Source organism: Phoca vitulina, unplaced genomic scaffold, assembly GCF_004348235.1.
Source record: "Phoca vitulina isolate PV1807 unplaced genomic scaffold, GSC_HSeal_1.0 scaffold27, whole genome shotgun sequence".
Lineage (NCBI taxonomy): Eukaryota > Metazoa > Chordata > Mammalia > Carnivora > Phocidae > Phoca > Phoca vitulina.
The window spans coordinates 21,191,794-21,214,989 of NW_022589730.1; the positions used below are offsets into that span (position 1 = coordinate 21,191,794).

Genomic DNA, 23,196 nt, shown 5'->3' on the forward strand with positions numbered 1-23,196 from the left:
AGCAGAGAACTTCCCTAATTTGGGGAAGGAAACAGGCATCAAAATCCAGGAGGCACAGAGAACCCCCCTCAAAATCAATAAAAATAGGTCAACACCCCAACATCTAATAGTAAAACTTACGAGTCTCAGAGACAAAGAGAGAATCCTGAAAGCAGCTCGGGACAGGAGCTCTGTAACCTACAATGGTAGAAACATGAGATTGGCAACAGACCTATCCACAGAGACCTGGCAGGCCAGAAAGGACTGGCAGGATATATTCAGAGCATTAAACGAGAAAAATAAGCAGCCAAGAATACTATACCCAGCTAGGCTGTCATTGAAAATAGAAGGAGAGATAAAAAGCTTCCAGCACAAACAAAAACTAAAGGAATTTGCAAACATGAAATCAGCCCTACAAGAAATATTGAAAGGGGTCCTCTAAGCAAAGATAGAGCCTAAAAGCAACATAGACCAGAAAGGAACACAGACAATATACAGTAACAGTCACCTTACAGGCAATACAATGGCACTAAATTCCTATCTTTCAATAGTTACCCTGAATGTAAATGGGCTCAATGCCCCAATCAAAAGACACAGGCTATCAGATTGGATAAAAAAACAAGACCCGTCGATATGCTGTCTGCAAGAGACTCATTTTAGACCCAAAGACATCTCCAGATTGAAAGTGAGGGGGTGGAAAACCATTTACCATGCTAATGGACACCAAAAGAAAGCTGGGGTGGCAATCCTTATATCAGACAAATTAGATTTTAAACCAAAGACTGTAATAAGAGATGAGGAAGGACACTATATCATACTTAAAGGGTCTATCCAACAAGAAGATCTAACAATTGTAAATATCTATACCCCTAACATGGGAGCAGCCAATTATATAAGCCAATTAATAATGAAATCAAAGAAACATATCGACAACAATACAATAATAGTAGGGGACGTTATCACCCCCATCACTGAAATGGACAGATCATCTAAGCAAAAGATCAACAAGGAAATAAAGGCTTTAAATGGCACAATGGACCAAATGGACCAAATGGACTTCACAGACATATTCAGAACATTCCATCCCAAAGCAATAGAACACACATTCTTCTCTAGTGCCCATGGAACATTCTCCAGAAGAGATCACATCCTAGGTCACAAATCAGGTCTCAACTGGTACCAAAAGATTGGGATCATTCCCTGCATATTTTCAGACCACAATGCTTTGAAACTAGAACTCAATCACAAGAGGAAAGTCAGAAAGAACTCAAATACGTGGAGGCTAAAGAGCATCCTACTAAAGAATGAATGGGTCTACCAGGTAATTAAAGAAGAATTAAAAAAATTCATGGAAACCAATGAAAATGAAAACACAACTGTTCAAAATCTTTGGGATGCAGCAAAGGCAGTCCTAAGAGGAAAGTATATAGCAATACAAGCCTTTCTCAAGAAACAAGAAAGGTCTCAAATACACAACCTAACCCTACACCTAAAGAGCTAGAGAAAAAGCAGCAAATAAAGCCTAAATCCAGCAGGAGAAGAGAAATAATAAAGATCAGAGCAGAAATCAATGAAATAGGGGCACCTGGGTGGCTCAGTTGGCTGAGTGACTGCCTTTGGCTTGGGTCATGATCCTGGAGTCCCAGGATTGAGTCCCGTGTCGGGCTCCCTGCTCAGTGGGGAGTCTGCTTCTCCCTCTGACCGCCCCCCCTCTCATGCTCTCTGTCTCTCATTCTCTCTCTCGCAAATAAATAAAATCTTAAAAAAAAAATGAAATCAATGAAATAGAAACCAAAAGAACAATAGAACGGATCAATGAAACTAGGAGCTGGTTCTTTGAAAGAATTAACAAGACTGATAAACCCCTGGACAGACTTACCAAAAAGAAAAGAGAAAGGACCCAAATAAATAAAATCATGAATGAAAGAGGAGAGATCACAACCAACACCAAAGAAATACAATTATAAGAACATATGAACAATTATATGCCAGCAAATTAGACAATATGGAAGAAATGGATGCATTTCTAGAGAAGTGTAAACTACAAAAACTGAACCAGGAAGAAATAGAAAACCTGAAAAGACCCATAACCAGTAAGGAAATTGAAGCAGTCATCAAAAATCTCCCAACAAGCAAGAGTCCAGGGCCAGATGGCTTCCCAGGGAAATTCTACCAAACATTTAAAGAAGAATTAATACCTATTCTTCTGAAACTGTTCCAAAAAATAGAAATGGAAGGAAAACTTCCAAACTTGTTTTAGGAGGCCACTGTTACCTTGATCCCCAAACCAGACAAAGACCCCATCAAAAAGGAGAATTACAGACCAATATCCCTGATGAACATGGATGCAAAAACTCTCACCAAAATACTAGCCAATAGGATCCAAGAGTCCATTATAAGAATTATTCACCACGACCAAGTGGGATTTATTCCTGGGCTGCAAGGTTGGTTCAACATCCACAAATCAATCAACCTGATAAAATACATTAATAAAAGAAAGAACAAGAACCATATGATCCTCTCAATAGATGCAGAAAAAGCATTTGACAAAGTACACCATCCTTTCTTGATCAAAACTCTTCAGAGTATAGGGATAGAGGGTATATACCTCAATATCATAAAAGCCATCTATGAAGAACCCACAGTGAATATCATTCTCAATGGGGAAAAACTGAGAGCTTTTCCCCTAAGGTCAGGAACACGGCAGGGATGTCCACTATCACCACTGCTATTCAACATAGTACTAGAAGTCCTAGCCTCAGCAATCAGACAACAAAAAGAAATAAAAGGCATCCGAATCAGCAAAGAAGTCAAACTCTCACTCTTTGCAGATGATATGATACTTTATGTGGAAAACCCAAAAGACTCCACCCCAAAACTGCTAGAACTCATACAGGAATTCAGTAAAGTGGCAGGATATAAAATCAATGCACAGAAATCAGTGGCATTTCTATATACCAACAACAAGACCAAAGAAAGAGAAATTAACGAGTTAATCCCATTTACAATTGCACCCAAAACCATAAGATACCTAGGAATATATCTAATCAAAGAGGCAAAGAATCTGTACTCAGAAAACTATAGAATACTCATGAAAGAAATTGAGGAAGACACAAAGAAATGGAAAAACGTTCCATGCTCATGGATTGGAAGAACAAATATTGTGAAGATGTCAATGCTACCTAGAGCAATCTACACATTCAATGCAATCCCCATCAAAATACCATCCACTTTTTTTAAAGAAATGGAACAAATAATCCTAAACTTTGTATGGAACCAGAAAAGACCCCGAATAGCCAGAGGAATGTTGAAAAAGAAAAGCAAAGCTGGCGGCATCACAATTCCAGACTTCCCAGCTCTATTACAAAGCTGTCATCATCAAGACAGTATGGTACTGGCACAAAAACAGACACATAGATCAATGGAACAGAATAGAGAGCTCAGAAATGGACCCTCAACTCTATGGTCAACTAATCTTTGACAAAGCAGGAAAGAATGTCCAATGGAAAAAAGACAGTCTCTTCAACAAATGGTGTTGGGAAAATTGGACAGCCACATGCAGAAGAATGAAACTGGACCATTTCCTTACACCACACACAAAAATAGACTCAAAATGGATGAAAGACCTCAATGTGAGACAGGAATCCATCAACATCCTTGAGGAGAACACAGGCAGCAACCTCTTCGACCTCAGCCGTGGCAACTTCTTCCTAGAAACATTGCCAAAGGCAAGGGACGCAAGGGCAAAAATGAACTATTGGGGCCTCATCAAGATAAAAAGCTTTTGCACAGCAAAGGAAACAGTCAACAAAACCAAAAGACAACTGACAGAATGGGAGAAGATATTTGCAAATGACATATCAGATAAATGGCTAGTATCCAAAATCTATAAAGAACTTATCAAACTCAACACCCAAAGAATAATCCAATCAAGAAATGGGCAGAAGACACGAACAGACATTTTTCCAAAGAAGACGTCCAAATGGCCAACAGACACATGAAAAAGTGCTCAACATCACTCAGCATCAGGGAAATCCAAATTGAACCTCAGTGAGATACCACCTCACACCAGTCAGAATGGCTAAAATTAACAAGTCAGGAAACGACAGATGTTGGTAAGGATGCAGAGAAAGGGGAACCTGCCTACACTTTTGGCGGGAATGCAAGCTAGTGCAGCCACTCTGGAAAACAGTATGGAGGTTCCTCAAAAAGTTGAAAATAGAGCTACCCTACGACCCAGCAATTGCAGTACTGGGTATTTACCACAAAGATACAAATGCAGTGATCTCAAGGGGCACGTGCACCCCAATGTTTATAGTAGCAGTGTCCACAATAGCCAAACTATGGAAAGAGCCAAGATGTCCCTCAACAGATGAATGGATAAAGAAGAAGTGGTATATATATATATACACAATGGAATATTATACAGCCATCAAAAAAATGAAATCTTGCCATTTGCCATGACGTGGATGGAACTAGAGGGTATTATGCTAAGCGAAATAAGTCAATCAGAGAAAGACAAGTATCATATGATCTCACTGATATGAGGAATTTGAGAAACAAGACAGAGGATCATAGGGGAAGGGAGGAAAAAATGAAACAAGATGAAACCAGAGAGGGAGACAAACCATAAGAGACTCTTAATCTCAGGAAACAAACTGAGGGTTGCTGGAGTGGAGGGGGGGCAGGAGGGATGGGGTGGCTGGGTGATGGACATTGGGGAGGGTATGTGCTATGGTGAGCGCTGTGAATTGTGTAAGACTGATGAATCACAGATCTGTACTCCTGAAACAAATACTACATTATATATTAATAAAAAAATAGTTTTTCCCCCCATAAAAGCTGAGTATTTTTAATTAAGGCAAAACTGATATTTTTGGAGCAGTCACAACCAAAGTTTGATATCTCTATCTCTTATAAACACCAACTTCTCCACTTCTGTTAACCTTTTTCAGTATCTGTTAACATTCTGATACCACAAAATTAGCAATAAAAGACATTCTTATTCTCCATTTTCATTGAAATATTATAAGGCCAGAGTTCAAATCTTTTTCCCCAGGTTAGACACTGTGGCAGAGAGAAAAATATGGAACTGAACCCATAACCAGAATGCCATTCAATTCCATTTTTATTTACTTTTTAGTATGCTTAGACTATGGTTTTAAAAATAGGAGTTTATTAAAACCATATCCTCTAATAAACATCAGTGAAAGGATAAGAATGAAAGCAAATAACTGAAATAAAACCCTAAGAGTATCTTTTTGTACTGGGGTTAAGACACTTCAAAAGAAGTACCACATGATCATTAAAACTTTTAGTCGTACATTCTTCCTTTTATAGGGTAAAACCAAAGTTTATGAACATTAGTTCCCTGTAGATCTCTGCTAATCCACATGGGTGGTGGTGAAAGATTTTAACCAGTTCTCCTTAAGATATGAGATAGTTTTAAATGGGCTGATTAGACGAGGAGAACAAAAATCCTTGTAATATCTCAGTTGGAAAAGCAGTGACTGCATCTGGACATTTATACATAATCACTTTTGTTCTCTGAGCTCAGGAATTCATAAGAGTAAATGAAAAAGAGATGGGAGAAACAGAAAACAAAAGTAAAATGATAGACCTAACTTCAATCATTTATGTATTTACATTAACATTAAATTTTACATTAAATTCTAGTGGCCTAAAAACTCCAATTAAAAGGTAGAATTTTTCAGAAGGCATAAAATAGCAAGACTCAACTATAAACTGCCTACAAACACAGAAAATCTTTAAATATGAAGACATAGGCTAGGGCGCTTGGGTAGCATAGTTGTTTAAGTGTCCAACTCTTGGTTTCAGCTCAGGCTGTGATCTCAGGGTCCTGAGATCCAGCTCCTAGTAAAGCCCCAAGTTGGTTTTTGTGCTCACCAGAGAGTCTGCTTGAGATTCTCTCTCTCCCTCTCCCTTCCACTCCTTTCTCTCTCTCAAATATAAATAAATAAATCTTAAAAAAAAGACATAGGCTGAAACTAACAAAAGGAAAAAGATAGATCATGTAAACTGTAAGTATAAGAAGGCTAGAAGTATATATTTATAAGCTATATTAATAACAGATATAATCATCTTGAAGACCCTGAGTATTACCAGAAATAGAGAGAGGCTTCTGTAATGCTAAATGAGGTGATTTACTAAGAAGACATAACAATTACAAATGTTTATCAGCTTAATAACAGACTCCCAAAATACATGGAAGCAAACAAACAGAATTAAAGGGAGACATAGATGATGTTTATAAGAGGTGATTTGGATAACCTGAGCAATTCACAAACTGTTGATCAAAAAATTTAATAAAAACATAGATGATCTAAGAAATACTATCAAAGACCTTGGTCTAATCAATATTTACAGAACTCTGTATCTAATAACTGCAGACTACATATGATTTTTAAGTTCATGTAGTACACTCAACAAAATGAAAACAGGTCATGGTAAGTTTAAAGATGTTGAAGTCAGTATATTTTCCATTCATGATAAAATAAAATTAAAAATCAACAATAACAAGATGTCTAGGAAGAAACAAAATTTGAAAAGGAAGCAACAAACCTAATAACTCATGGGGAAAAAGAAATTAAGGAAAATTAGAAAACATTTTGAATTAAATGATAATGAATAGACAACATATCAAAATCTGTGGGAGACAAGGGAAGGGGTGCTTAGAGAACACAAATAGCTTTAAAAACCTACAGCATGAGGTTCCACCTTAAGAAATTAAAAATAGAGAGCAAGTATGATTACAATAAGTACAAGAAAGAAAATAGTCAAGGTAAAAGCAGATATGAAAGAAATAAAATAGAGACAGAAAGTAGAGATAATCAGTATTGTTAAAGCTTCAAAGATCAACAAAATTGGTAAACCCCTATCTAGGCTGATCACAAAAAAGAGAGAGGACATAGATGATTAATATCAGAAATGAAATAGCAGTTATCACCACAGATAATAAGAGACCATTATAAATGAACAATTCTATGCCAACAAATGGGACAAAATGTAGACAAATGTCATGAAAATTATAACTTACCAAAATCAATAGAAGAAAAAAAATATAAAAAGATGTATATTTGTTAAAGAAGTTAAATTCATTATCAAAAGCCTTCCTAAAAAGGAAATCTCAGATCCAGATGGTTTTGTTAGTGAATTCTATCAATTATTCTAGGAATAAAAAATATAAATTTTACACACACTTTTTCAGTGACAGAAGAACAAACTGTCCAACTAATTTTATGAGACCAGTATAACTTTAATTAAAAAAAAACTGGATAAAGTCATTATATGAAAAGAAAACTGTAGACAAATATACTTCGTGAATATAGTAGACAAATATACTTCATGAATATAGTAGACAAATATACCTCATGAATATAGGCACAAAAATTCCTTAATAGACATTAACAAATCAATCCAACAATACAAGAAAGGGGAAATACATCGTGACCTGTAGGATCTGTATGAGAAATTCAAGATGAGCTACCTTTCAAAAATCAATCAATATAATTCACTATATTAAAAAATACCAATAAGGAGGAAGAGGAGAAAATAATTTCAAAAAATTCAACAAATACTCATGATAAAAATTCCCAGAAATCCAGAAAAAGTAGAAAACTTCCTCAATCTGATAAGAGACACATGTGAAGAACCTGCACCTAACATCCTATTTCATGCCTCCCCTAAGATCAGGAACAAGGCAAAACTGCCTCCTCCCACCACTTCTATTCAACATTTTGCTAGAGTTCTTAACCAAGAGAAGGCAAGAGAAAGAAATAAAAGGCAGGAGATCAGAAATTAACCATAAAACTGTTCCTATTTACATACGATATGCTTGTTTACATGGAAATTCTTAGAGCATTCTACTAGTAGCTCAAATAGGGAATTTAACAGGTCTAGGGTACAAGAGTAATGTTTAAAAACAACTGTATTCTTCTACACTAGCAGCAACAGCTGGGAAATAAACTTGAACAGTCCCATTTAAAGTAGTTCATATATACACACACCCATATAAAAAGGGACTATATTTAATAAACACACACACACGTATATATGTGGACTAAATCTAACAAAAACATTCAAGACTTCCTATACTGAATATTATAAAACATTACTGAGATAAACTAAAGAAGAAATTTGAAAAACAGAGATTATTGTGTGTCAATTATACCACAATAAAGCTCTTTTAAAAACTCAGCAAATTGTACACTTTAAATATGTATAGTTTATATACATACAGATACCTCCATAAAGATGTAGAAAGAGATAAACTGATCGATTGATAGATTGATCAACAGATTGGTAGATACACTGTGAGTTTTTAAAAGAAGAACTTGGTTTCAAATTAATTTTGCCAACATTGCCAGAATTCAGGTCTTGTTGATCTATGCTATGTGTATACATCAAAGCTGGTATTTAGGGCTCTTAAACTAAGAGGTGCATGATGTCAAAAGATTAATTACAAATATCTAATAGTACAAACATTGGTTAATGAATCTCTATGTCTGCACTAGGTAAGCTTTGTTTTGGAGTCCCGAGGCAGGTCACAGTGCCTGGTATCTAAATGCTCAATTATTATGCCTGATAAACAAAATGCTATTGGAAAGTTCTGGTCTGTCATCAAAGAGAAGAAGTTTATTGGTCAATTATAAAACAGATAGCTTTTTTATAGTCTAAAATACAACCATGACACTTGAAGTTGTAGCTGATGCTATGCTTTAACAGATTATAACTTTCCTTAATTCATTTTTAATAGTATAACTGTTATACAGTCCTTAAAATATATATTCCCCGATTTAGGCGAAGTTTATGTTAGACATATCTTAAGTTCTAACTTTTAAAAAGATAAAGGATTCACTCAAGCCCACATTCAAACTTTGCAAAGAAACCACCAATTGTTACATTTATTCTATTAAACTTTAAAGTAAGCATACCAATTTCATAATATCTTTTTGAAAGATATTTAAAATATAATTTTTAAAGCTTTAGACATACAAAATTGTCTACACATTTTTTTTTTAAAGAATTTATTTATTTATTTGACAGAGAGAGAGAGACAGCAAGAGAGGGAACACAAGCAGGGGGAGTGGGAGAGGGAGATGCAGGTTTCCCACCGAGCAGGGAGCCCGATGCGGGGCTCGATCCCAGGACCCTGGGATCATGACCTGAGCCGAAGGCAGACGCTTAACTGACTGAGCCACCCAGGTGCCCCTTGTCTACACATTTTATATATTTTTATATGTATATATAAAACTGTTCCTATTTAATATATATTAAGATATGTTTAACATACACTTTGGGTAAACAGCAAAACACATTTTGAAAAAACACCAGTTTCTTTGTGTAACTATGCAGATACTTGAACAATAACAATAAAACACTATTTTATTTCATATTTTATGTTAAGACATGGGACTATGTTAGAAGAGTATCAGCTGGTAGAACTTAAATACATGTGTACATATACATATGTGTGTGCTTGTGTATATGCAAATGTATGTGTGTAAATCTCTTTCCAGATAAATTTTAAAGTGTAATAAACACATGATGATCTATCATAGAGATAGGTTCATACCCATTTTATTTGTACAGTTTTCTTAGCTCTTTAAAATATATCTTACAAAGGGAAATCTCTTGATTTCTTGTTAAGCTTTTAGAGAGATCTGCCAGTGTTAATCTTCCAAAAGCCTCAACTTTGCAAGCCTTGGAGATTCCTGGAAAGTCTGCTTGTAGTAAAGAACATTGTTACTAAAAGGCCCTGGTGAAGCATTGGGGTTTTCCTTCATGACTTCATTATGCACTTGCACCACACTCTCATTACAGGGGAGCGTGGGCATGGCCACGGGGATCTCCCTCTGCTGGGTGGCATCAAGATCAACTGTCAGAGATGATGCCCACTGAATAATGGATAAATGACAGTACCCTGGCATAGGTTTGATGGCCATAAAACATATTATGTGATTGCCTTAACATTCAAACTTGGGGACTGACCGAGAGAATTATTATTTCTAAATGCCAAGCTAACTAGAATTATGGAGATTTTCAGTAGGCACTTCTCTTATTAGTGTTTGAGGCAATTATAGAGAGAATGGGTCAGTGCAATTTTCCTCCTGCACTGGGAAAATCTTTTCTTGCTACTGCAAGAAAAGGTATTCAAATTCACATCAAGTTTCTCATCAAAATATTCTGTTTGTGAAAGCCATTACAAATAAATAGCACCCCCCCACACACACAAACTCCCACCATCACGTTGTATTCCCAGTGAGGTCAGTGTACTTCATTGCAAATAATATGGTGTTAAATCAACAGGTAGAATCAACCTGCTTTGTGCTTTATGAGAATAGCTTAACTTCCTGACACCCTATATATGACATATATTTCTTTGATTTCTCTCTGTTAATGATATAATCTCTTTTGATAATATGGAAAATCAGATATAAAATGGATATGCACACTTTTACTGCATGATAGCCCTCTCTGAATAAACAAGTTTTCAATGAATTCAGGAATGTCATAATTCAAGTATTGTATTTATTAAAATGAGGTGGAGTATGATAAGAGACCTTGGAACGTATGAAGAGAGCAGTCTGATAACTAAGTTTATAGGCTTGATTGAAAATTCTCATAATGGCATAGCCACAAAGCTTTACCTATAAATGCCAAGGGAAAAGAAGGCAAGGTGACTAGATAATTTAGTGTTAAAGAAAAATTGACAGAATATCTTCCTAGTGAGAAAAAAAGTGAAAAAAAAATGTGTTGACTTTCTTTTTATAAGAATTAAGATTAGAAGTTTCCATTGACCAGTGAAAAAAAATAATAGAATTCCCTTTTTGTATTCTATGACTCATAAGCAAAAGTACACAGCAGAGCACCTACCATTGTTGTGAATGTCTCTAGATAAAATGCCCCAATTCAAAATCCAGAGACGAAAAACAGGTGTGTGTGTGTGTGTGTGTGTGTGTGTGTGTGTGTGTAGATTGATAGAAGATAGAAAAAGAGAGACTTGTCTTATGAAATAATATGTGTCACAAATTAAAATAAAAGTCCAAAGAACAAGTTTCTAAAAAAGAAAATGATTTCAAATAAATCATTTATTTCCCTTAATAGAATAAAAACCATAGCTACTCACCTAATCTCTCAATGGAATAATATCGTTGTTTACTATCCACACGTACTGTCTCAGCATAAGGGCTCCCAACACCGTAACCAATAATGTAACCTCGCACCACAATGTTTGGGTTCAAGGGAGGAGTCCAACTCATGATGATGCAGTTGGTCTGGGGCCTCACATGAAGAGAGCTTGGTTGGTCAGGGACTTGAGACTCTAGAATTCAAAGGAGGCATTATTAGTCTGTCTCATACTAGAACATACAGCATGGTAAAACTTCCTATTTAAGCAAGACTTAATATCATATTCCATAGATCCTCAAATGTTGTATCACTTACTGCCCAAGTTCCTCCTTGTGTCAGCACGTAATACATTTTCCATGTTTGATTTGACTTTCACACTGTTTCTCAAGCACAGAGGGCACTGAGTTCCTTCTATAGACATGTAGCATCATGCATCTTTATTCTAATCATTTTTTCTTTGGGCTGTCCCCCCATATAACTCTTCTTAGGTATCATCAGTACTGAGTGAAATCAAAGAGGATGTAAGAATAATAGAAAGGGAAATGAAATGTCAAAGTGGTCTTGCCCAAGGATTATTTACTGTGATTTAACTAAAAAACAAAAATAAAGCAGTCTTTTCTTAAGAAATTGTCAGGAGAAACAGTTTAGGGCCATGATTTGCTCAGCATGATTAGGATGGCACTTGACCCATAATTTAGTGCATCTCTGAAAAGCGCATTCATTGTAAAGAAAAGGAGACAGCGGCTGGGATTGCAGCCACACAGACTTTGGAGTGTGCAAATTTGGTTTCAAACCAGGCTCTGTCATTACTAGCTGTGCACCCTCATGAAGTTATTTATCTTCTCCGAGATTACCTTCTAATTAAATTGACATTCCAAATATTGATTACCTCGAAGCCTGAGCTCTGGAAGTAAGAGTTCCAATTTGTACTGTATACTCACATCTCAGAGAAACCTTAAGACCTTATTCGTCCTGTCTCCATTTCCTCATGTGTAGAATGAGGCTAAAGATAGCAATGGTCTCATACGATGCTGAGAAGATTTAATGAGATAATGCATAAAGTGCTCTAATTATGAGTAGCACCACTGATGTTAGCTGTTAGGGAGTAAATATACATGCAACTCAGACATAAATTTTCTTTGAAGGAGACTGTGTGTTGAAAATTAATAAATTGGAATTCTGGCTTTTATATCATCCTTCTTCCCTCTGATCTCATCCCTAAAGAAATGATGCATTTGTGGATGATTATCATCATTCACTTAATAGATATTTATAGAGCACCTACTATGTTTGGGGAGTGGGGCAAGGTACCCATGATGATCAGGATACAGGACAGAGTGATTATGGCAGACAGAAAACATGTATCTTTGGAGTTTATAGTTTAATGGGAAAGACAAGTAAAAAGGCAGTTATAATATACTATGATACATATTTTGATAGGATTAATACAGGCACTCGTACCCTATTTTTTGAAAATCACAGAAGTATTCTGGGAAGAAATTTAGGAAAGAATGTGCCCATCTAAACTAGTAGTCCTTTAAATGCTCAGCGCAGTACCTGGCAATTAATGGGTACTCAAAAATATTAGTGATGTGAACCTTATTCAAACTACTTGTGTTCATTATTTCTTTCTTAACTGATAATCTCTAAAGTAACATATGTCAGATTATGCAAAAGACTTTGATGATTAAAGGTAATATTAAAATATATTTTTTCCTTCATGTAATAGCAAAAGGTGATATAATCTCTATTACCAACTTTAGCCGCTTTCAACACATATGCTTCTAACTTAAGTGATATATGGAAGCATGTCTTTTATTAGAGTTTTTAAAGTAGGTCCCATACTAACAGCTTTTCAAAAGATGCTACATTCTAAAGATGCTACATCAGCAGCATTTTCTAAAGGAGCTTTTTTTTCTGAAGATGCCCATTTGTGAACAAAAAGGGACAAGCTTTTATTTGTCTGCCCTAAATAAGCCTGTGACATAATATGCAAAGGTGTCATAAAAAATTATCTCAAAATGTGGATATAAACCTTAACAACAGAAACACAATGTTTGTGAAGGATTTTCCACTATAAACCCTAAGGAGAAGTAATAAAAGAGATAAAAGGAATGGATTAATACTTTTCAACTCTACTGCCACAGAGGCTCTCCAGTGTCCTTGAAATGTAATGGGCTCTACAGTGAATTCTGTTGAACACTTTTGAAGCTTTTGTAATAATTATTGAAAACAACAAGAAAATCTGCCTAATCTTTTATTTAGAAAATGAACTAAATGCTATGACTTTTTAAACAATATGAAAATCTAATGATTTTAATGACAATTTTCAATATCTTTTAGAATAAAAGGAAAAAAATATTTAAAATGTTTTCAGAACAATAACTTCTCCACCTTTCTGCAAACCATAGAGTAGCTCCCCAACAAGTTAGTTAGGTCAGTACCCACAGAATTATATCCCTTGGAGTTTTATAAAAGGACTAGGGTAATAAATGCACAAACGCACTTGAAGAAGAGGGACTCTTGGTACACAATACTCATCTTTTTTTTTCACTGCATAAAAGTAGTTTCAACCCTAGATCCAAACCTCAAAACTATTTTAACATGATAAAAATAAGCATGTCAATACATAAGAATATATGCTGCGTCCCCAACTAAATATTTAATGGGCTTTTGCCACCCCTTTAGGATCACAGGGCCATAAGAAAGGGTGCCCATCAAGGCAGTAGTAGACCTAAGCCATTCACAATATATGGCCCCATCATAAAGAGAGCTGTGTTAGGAGATTGTTTATAATCTGGAATAACCAGTTTGTACCCACCTACTCACTTCTTAATGTAAAGACAGAAATGACATTTTCCTTTTATGTGACCTGAGTTAGTTTTCTCTAACACAGATGACCTTATGGATTAGGAAAATGGTTACTACTGGAATGAACTATAAAACATCAATTTAGAAAATTTGCCATGAAAGTATGTGATGTGTTTGAAGGCTGAAACTAAAATTCACTACTCAGAAGTACATGAACGATTTTACAAGTACCTCTAGGATAATAATTGAGTACATAAAGCATAGAGAAGTATTAAGGTAATTATTGAAATAATTTGAAAGCAAAGAACACATTTTGCCTGAAATATTCAAATTAATGAGCCCCAAATTTCTACTGAAATCTGAATTATCACAGTAACTAGGTCAACTGCCATTCTTGATTACACTATGGAATTATGGATTCTATCTTGGTTTAATTTGTTCCTAAAGAATAGTTATTATTTTTTGAGTGACGATTGCAATTTTCACTAATGAGTAGTGTTCACAGATAGCACAGTAGGAAATTTATCATATTAATCCCCATGACATTTCAATAATTATTGTGCATCTCTTATGTGCCAGTCATAGTTCTAGGTACTGGGGATATCGTTTTTTGGGAGGTAAGACCGATAAAATAAGAATAAACACACAAGGAATTGGGAGATCTTATAAGTGCTATGCTGATGGAATAGTAACTGACTCAAGGAAGGTATTACTGGTAGAGTCTAAGGTGAATGATCAGAAAGAGCCAGTCAAGCAAACAGCAGGGTGGAAAGTTTTACAGGAAGAGGGAATAACTCAAAGGCCCTATAGCAAGAATGAGCTTGGTATTTGGAGAAATCAAAGAAGGTCACTGTGCCTGGACTAAGAAGGAAAATGAAGAAGATAAAGAGAAAGTTACCCAGTGGGAATGTAAAATGGTACAAATGCTATGAAAAACAGAATGGCAGTTAAAAAATTGAATTACCACTAGATCCAACAATACCACTTCTGGGAATATTTCCCAAAGAATTGAAAGCAGGGACTCAAAAAGGTATTTGTACACCTGTATTCACAGCACAATTATTCACAATAGCCAAAAAGTAGGTGAGACTCAGGTGTCCATCAACGGATGAATGGATAAACAAATTGGGGTATATACATACAATGGGATATTTTTTCAGCTTTTAAAAGAAGGAAATTCTGATACATGCTACAATGCGAGTAAGCCTTCAGAACATTATGGTAAGTAAAATGAGCCAGACACAAAAGGACTAAAATTGTATGATTCCACTTCTATGAGATACCCAGAGTAGTCAAATTTATAGAGACAGAAAACAGAATGGTGATTGCTAGGGGTTGAAAGGAGGGTGGAGTAGGGAGTTATTGTTTAATGGGTACAGAGTTTCAGTTTTGCAAGACAAAAAGAGTTTTGGAAGAGAGTGGTTTTGATGATGGTCACACAACAGTATGAATGTACTTAAAGACACTGAACTCTACACTTAAAACTAGTTAAGATGGTTACTTTTATGTCATGTGCATTTTTAAACAATTTAAAAAAATTAGGAAACCTTAAAAATGTTTTTGTACTTGACTGGGTGGCCATTGTAGAAATGTAGTGTGCATATTTGGGACATTTGAGAGGTAAAATCAACAGAGGTATAAACTGGATGTGAATGGTGTGGGAAAGAAGAGACTCAATGAGGACCCCCAGATCTTTGGCTCGAGCAACTGGTGGATGACCTACTGAGATGAAGAAAAACAAGCAAGTTCTTGGGTCATGTTAAATTTGAGAGGCCCATTAATCACATCTGTGGAGATCTCAGGGACGTACGTGGGTATATAAGTCTGGAGTTTTAGTGAAAGGCCATGGTCAGATACACAGATATGAAAGCCATCAACATATAGATGGTATTGAAAATAAATGTGTATGAATATAAGATACAGTGTGAGCACATGTGTAAACAAAATACAAATAAGATCATGTCAAATAAATAAGACCACTCCAAACTCCTTCAAATCTTCCCGTAGCACATTGTGAGGTCAAGTTCTTTACCATGGCCTAAAAGGTCATGTATGATCTACCCCATGCCCCCTTAGCTCTCTCTCTTCATCTCCAACCACTTTCCCCTTTGCTCACTTTACCCCAGCCATCTACTACACACTGGACACTTTGTGTTCCTCAAACATGCCAGGCATGCTCTGACCTCAGGGCATCTGAGTTTGCTGTACACTCTTCCTGGGAAGCTCTCCCTCAAATATGCCTTCCTCCCTTATCTCCTTCAGGTTTCCGTTATTTAATTTCCAACTTCAGCCTTCCCTGGCTACCATATTTAAAGTTGCAATCTTTCCCTAATCTCTAATCTAATAATCACCTATTTTTTCCCCCCTTAGGATTTATTGCCATTAATTGTGCTTATTTGATGGGATTAGCTCATTATTCTTGCCTCATCTCCTTCCATAAATTGTCTGTAACTCCTGTACCTAGAACAGTTCCTGGCACAAAGTGCTCAAAAATATCTGAACAACGTCTACACTTCCTATAAGGTTCAATCTAACTGTTAATACGTATGACTGTCATTAATTATAAAATTACCAAAATTTTATATAGCTCTCTGAAGATAAGGATTGTAAGAAAAAAAAAGGAAATAACAGAGAAATGAAAATACAGTTATTAAAGTTGTTTTCTCCTAGTGGCCGGAAAGACTTGTGCCTGCTGGCTCCTGCTAACGGAAGTGATTGCTGCTGTGTACCATCTGCTGTGTACGGCTCCGCCACGCGGCGTCAGGCAGCTGGTACTTTTGACAAATACTCACATATCTGTTCTTGATTTAGTGTGCTGCATTTTATGGGTCATTTTGTTAGAGTTTTGTTCTAGTCCCTAATAGCCTATATTTCTTTACAGAGAATTACGTAAGGCAATTGACAGAGCCATATTCTATCTTTCCAGACCATTTAGATACATACCAATGTGTTCATTTCTGTTGGTGGGGTCTGTTCTCACCAGTGGACATCAGCTTCCTTAAGCCACTAATGTCTATAAACTTTGAATGTTATTTATTTATTTATTTATTTATTTTTTTTTTTTTAAAGATTTTATTTATTTATTCATTAGAGACAGAGAGAGAGAAGCAGAGGGAGAAGCAGGCTCCCAAGGAGCAGGGAGCCCGATGCGGGATTCGATCCCAGGACCCTGAGATCATGACCTGAGCCGAAGGCAGACGCTTAACCATCTGAGCCACCCAGGCGCCCGAATGTTATTTATTTATTATAGTGAACAATCACTTCTATTTAACAATGAACTATACCTTCTTTTTATTTTGTTTGTTTCTGCTACTATCTTCAGTATTAACTTTTTACTATATTTTAAAAATTTATATGCAGCAAATTCACTCAGTGGTATACCAGTGGAGTCATGTATCCACCACTCCTGTCATGGGACAGAACAGTTCCGTCCCCCTCAAACTGTCCTTTTTTCTTCCAATGTTGGGAAAAATGGCCTTCATCTGTTGAGTTCTTGATTTTACAAATACCAACAGAAAGTTAAGATGCCTGTCTAGGAAGGAGGTTGGTATGTCAAATGAACACAGGAAAAAACACAATGAAGTTCAATTTTATTTACAAACTTCTGAGTCCTTGAGTGGGAAAACCAAAGCTTGATAGAGGCGACACCCTTGATATAGCTTTCTAAGAGCACTGTGGGATCAGAGCCTATCAATAACTGGGAGATTTATTTTCTCAATTTAGAGTTCAGGGACACCAACTTCAAAAATCATTGAATCTCACTAGAATCTTATGTCAGCTACCTCATACTGAATAATCTCCAGATTTGGGGCCATTCAAATAACAAATCTTATTTTTTAACAGGGCATGGGGAGTAGGGTGTCAGTCCTTGTCAAAGGATGTACTTCCACGAATTTTTCACGCTCATTTTCCTCTAATTGGATTAAAACCCTAATCTCTCAAAACTATAGACCAATTTGTTCAAAAAACAAAAACCTCAATATCTCTAAATTCTTATGCCAAGCTGCTCTCTAGAAAACTTGGGTTTTCATTTTTAACATCTTACTTGAGAAAAAAGCAATGCATTTCTACATTTAAATAAAAATATACCAAATAGAACAAGGGTGTTTCTAGTTCTCATTTATCTGTAATTGTTTTTTTGACTATAAGAATGGACATCAATAGAGAATCAAACTATATACATTGTCTGAGTTTAACATAACTAATACCTGGCTATGAATGCTTACATATTGACCCATCTATTCAATATTAATCAAGCATCTACCATGTAGCCTAAGGCACCATGTCAAGCACTGAGAAGTTCAAATCAAATAAAGCATGGTCTTTGCTTTTAGTCTGCTGAGAAGAGTGGGATAGATGCTTATGGCGTGCCCAAGACAGCAGGCTTAGAGGGAAGACATCTGAATGAAATTCAGATAAGAAAAGCTTCCTAGAAGTAAAACATCCAGTGAGTTTTGAAGGACAAGTAGGTGTGAAGTCATGTGAAGGGCACTCTGGCAAAGGAAACACTAAGTGTGAAAGTATGAGATATGATGGAATACATCTGGAGAGATGCATACATATGCAAAGATGTGACGGAATGTCAGACTTGAGGCTATGGGCAGGAGCATAACAGGAAGAATCTGAATAGAGAAACGACATCATTAGATCTGGTTATGAAAAATCACTCTGGCAGTGTGGTAGAGTCTAGAGAGGAGCTAACTGGTGTTGGAAGACCAGGTGGGAGGCTATTTTCAGGTGACAAAGGATGACAGCCTGACATAAAGTAGGATGGTGGGAGTGGAGAGGAGGGGATGGATTCCAAGTCTGTTAGGGAAGTAGAAATGACAGGTTTGGGGTATATGCGTAGGGAGCAATAATGGAGGAGTTGAGGACAGGGAATCTGCTGGCTTGGATGACTGGTGGATATGGGTACCACTACTAATGTGAAGAACACAGGAGGGAGAACACAATCTTCTACAGTAGGAATGATACCTTGAGAGATCATCTCATCTCACAAGTGTTTGAGCCCTCCATCTTTATTATACTTGAAAATACCAAAAGAAAAAACAACAACAAAATCTTTAAAACCATCCTTGACCCTTCTACTTTTGATTTATATAAGAAGTGATAACTTTGCTCTCTTTTGCCTTCAATTCCATCACTAGAATCAACCACTGCCAACTAGTTTGATATAGGAGAAGGAAAACTTTATCATCTACCAGAAGAACTGGGAATAGTCTCAACACCATTTATTGAATAATCTGCTGGTTGAAATGCCAACTTCATTTTAAAGTTTATTTCTCAAATATAGCAAGAAATATTTCTGTCTTCTATATTCGGTTACACTGATCTAACTTGTCTATTTCTATGCCAGACAGTACTGATTGATTTTAAATCAGGCTTTATTGTAAATGTTAATGTTTATTCTACTTTTCAAATTTTCTCAAATTCTTTTACATTTATTCTTCCATATGAAGTTCATTCTGATTGGAAGTGTATTAATCATTAATTTGGGAAGAACTAGCATTTATATAATGGTAACATTTTGTATCAAAAATACATTTTTATTTATTCATGGCTTATTTTTATCTTTTAATAAAATGTTATTTTCTTCATATACATTTATTTCATTTGTTAAATTTAGTCTTAGATATTATACTTCAGGTTGCCATATGAAGGCATTTCCTTTCTTTTTAATGTTTGAATTAATTATTGCCAGTATAAGATAAAGCTATTGTGTGTGTACTATATATATATATATATATATATATATATATATATATATATAAAATATAAATTACCTTATTAAATTTCCTTATTAATTCTAATAGGTTTTTAGTCTAGTTTCTTGGAATTTCCAAATATGCAATCACACTATTTATAAAAATAACATTTCTTTCCTTCTGTAATAAAATGTTATAGCTTTTTAAGTTGTGCGTGTGTGTGCGTGTGTGTGTGTTTATTTCTCACCAAAACCTCTACACTTTGTCAAATAACAGAACTAGTAGGCAACATCTCTGGTTTGTTTGGGTCTTAAAACAATGTATTTAGTATTTTATTATTTAGCAGAATGCTTGCTTTTAGTTTCTACAAAACAATAACATTTCAAAAGTTTCCTTATGTTCACCTATTAACCTGAGTTTTTAAAAAATTGATAGACTGCCTAATTTTACAAATGCCTTCTTGCATATATTGATATAATTATATGACAATGCCCCTTTAATTAGATGGTAGGCTTTTAAGACATATTGAACACATGCCCTGCTTTTGTATCAGAAGAGAATATATCTATTCCCCTAAAGCAGACAATAAAGTTTTATCATCATGAACAAGAATAAGCTTCATAGAACAAGTGGTATTAGTATTTCATACCACTGAGATCTAATCTATGAAGACCAGCAACAACAATAAGCATTTGCTGAGTGCTTCATATATATCAGACACATTGCTGAGTACTTTCTTGCCACTGTCATAGTTAATTCTCACACAGATCTGCTGAGATGGATTCTGTTGTTATACCCTATTTACAGATGAGAAAACCCAGGTCTTAGGGAAGTTAAGTTACTTGTGCACGATAATACAGTGAGTGGAGAATTCAAATCTAGTTATTAGGACTTCAGAGCCCACAACCTTATCTACTCCATTACACTTAGAAAAAGTCAAGGAAGTCATAAGGGGATCAAAACTTCATGAGGATATTAAAAAGTCTGCTATGGCTAAGGAAAGGACTTGAAACTTCTTTGAACATTTATCCAAGTCTAAATAATTTGTGCCATCCTTTGTATAGTGGAGCTCTGAGATTTTGAAAAACCACTTGCCCAAGAACTAAAGCAGATTTTAAATTGGTTTCAAAACACAGTTTGGTTTTGCCTACAACATTCCTTATAGGTAAGATGAACTCTAGTTCAATGAGAATAAGGGGCTGGATTCTTCAATTTCATGATGGATTGGCTGCTATATCCATAGCTCATCTCATTTGCAAGTCTTTTTGTCAACTAGTAACCCAGAATATCATGGATGGCTCCTATCAAAAGCCCATGTGAAAGAAATCCTTTTTCATGACATGCCACCTACACCTACATTCCTCTGTGTATAAAATCACATAACTAACTTCGTTGTATCACCAGAGGACTACATTTGTGAGCTCATTGGAGTAAATCCTACTTCTTACCCTCAAATTGGTATCTTTAACTGGAATGTATTTTAATGGCATGTCATTGGCTTTCACCAAGAATTTTATCAAATAATAGCCAAAACAAAAATAATTTCTGCATTTGTTGAAAATAAAAAAGATCCATTTTTTGAAACTTTCCTTAGTATTTTTTAATCTAGTAGATATGTAAGTAAACAAGATTGCTTAGGTATTAGGTACTAAAAGTTATATTCTAGATATAATATGATTTCTTTTGGACCAATGAGTTATTTGGAAATATGCTCTTATATTTCCAAATGTATTGGATATCATATTATTATTGACTATTAGTTTAATTACATTGTGATCAATGAATGTGCTTAGTATTATCCAAGACCTTTAATATCCATTTTCTTGTAGCCAAGCACTAAATATTCTTTGGATGCTTAGGAAAAAAAATAAGTGACTCTCTGTGTGAATATTTCAATTATGATAGGTAAATCTGCAGAATTCCTTCCTTTTTAATTTTTTTCCAATTCTGAGAGAGATGTGTAAAAATCCATTAACATCGGTCTTTATATATAACTTCCAGTTTACAAACCTACAGAAACTAGAGGGACAAGTTAAAACCACAAGAAATAATTAGGCTGTTGAAACAGAGGACAAAAAGCCAGTCTTTTCAATAAATCTCGTAGGAAAAAAGGAATTGTGGTAGATTAAGAGCCTGAGGGGATACAAATACAATAGCCAGATTATGGAGAGAGCCCAAATGCCCATCGACTGATGAATGGATAAAGAACATGAGGTATATTTGTACAATAGAATATTACTCAGCCATCAAAAAGAATAAAATCTTGCCATTTGCAATGATGTGGATGGATCTAGAGTGTATTATGCTAAGCAAAATAATTCAGTCAGAGAAAAACAAATAACATATGATTTCACTCATATGTGGAATTTAAGAAACAAAATAGATGAACATATGAGAAGGGGGAAAAAAGAGAGAAGGAAACAAACCATAAGAGACTCTTAATGATAGAGAACAAACTGAGGATTGATGGAGGGAGGTGGGTGGGGGATGGCTAGATGGGTGATGAGTATTAAGGAGGGTACTTATTATGATGAGCACTGGGTGTTGTATGTAAGTGATGAACCACTGAATTCTACTCCTGAAACCAATATTGCTCTGTATGTTACCTAATTAGAATTTAAATAAAAAGTTGAAGAAAAAAAATAAATGAACATAAAATCTATATACAGTGTGTGATCCTAGATTCAATTCTAGTTTATATAAATGATCTGTAAAGAAAGTTTTTTGGGTCCATTGAAGAAATTGGAATATGATCAGGATTTTAGGTAAAATCATAATCTGCAAAAATAAAAATAATTGAAAAGTTTAAAGAACAGTTAAGTATCATATGTTCTCATTTGAGCTGTATCTATATTTTTTCATTATAATATATACATATTTTATGTATGTATGTATGTATATATTTACATGTGTGTATAAAGACAGAAATTAAAGGATACGCATTAGGGTGTTAAGTGTGATAATCTGATCATCTTTGGATGGTGAGACTTGTGTTGGTTTGTTGTCTGTATTTTCTACCTATAATTGTATATATTTACTGCTTCTATAATGATGAATCTGCACTCAAATGTTATGGTGGGTTTGCAAATTTTTCTATAAAGATCTGTCAAGATTTGCTTAAATAGTACAAATTTATGTTATAAAAGCCATATATTTATAAGGAATATATATTTCTTCAACAATTTACATATTTTTAGTAAGTCAATCCTTTTATCATTATGTAGCAACTCTCTACCCCTATAGAAGTTTTTGGCCTTAAGAAAATTACCAAAGAAAAACCTACACTTGTTTTTTGTTAGGATGACTGCTATTTTTCCCCATCTATTTTCAACTTTTTCATATCTTAATATTTGTAAGTATTGCCAATTGTAAATACTATAGATCTGGATGTTTTCAAAATTCCATTTAGTAATCTATCCTCGAACTGGTGAGTTTAATACACTTACACCTATTTTTATTATATATTAAAATGTATTTATATGATTTTTTCATGCACTATTTTATATTTGTTCATAACAAATTATTTTTCTTTTTTTATGGTTTCATTTGT

General features: G+C 35.0%; 1 protein-coding gene across 3 annotated transcripts in view; it reads right to left on the bottom strand.

Moving 5' to 3' along the window:
• DCC (DCC netrin 1 receptor) overlaps positions 1 to 23,196 on the bottom strand; it is a 1,149,203-nt gene that overhangs the window by 170,667 nt on the left and 955,340 nt on the right. For all 3 annotated transcript variants that reach the window (XM_032422885.1, XM_032422886.1, XM_032422884.1), the window contains exon 15: positions 11,129 to 11,323. In XM_032422885.1, the coding sequence (XP_032278776.1) occupies positions 11,129 to 11,323 (195 nt within the window). The remainder of the gene's footprint in view (positions 1 to 11,128; positions 11,324 to 23,196) is intronic.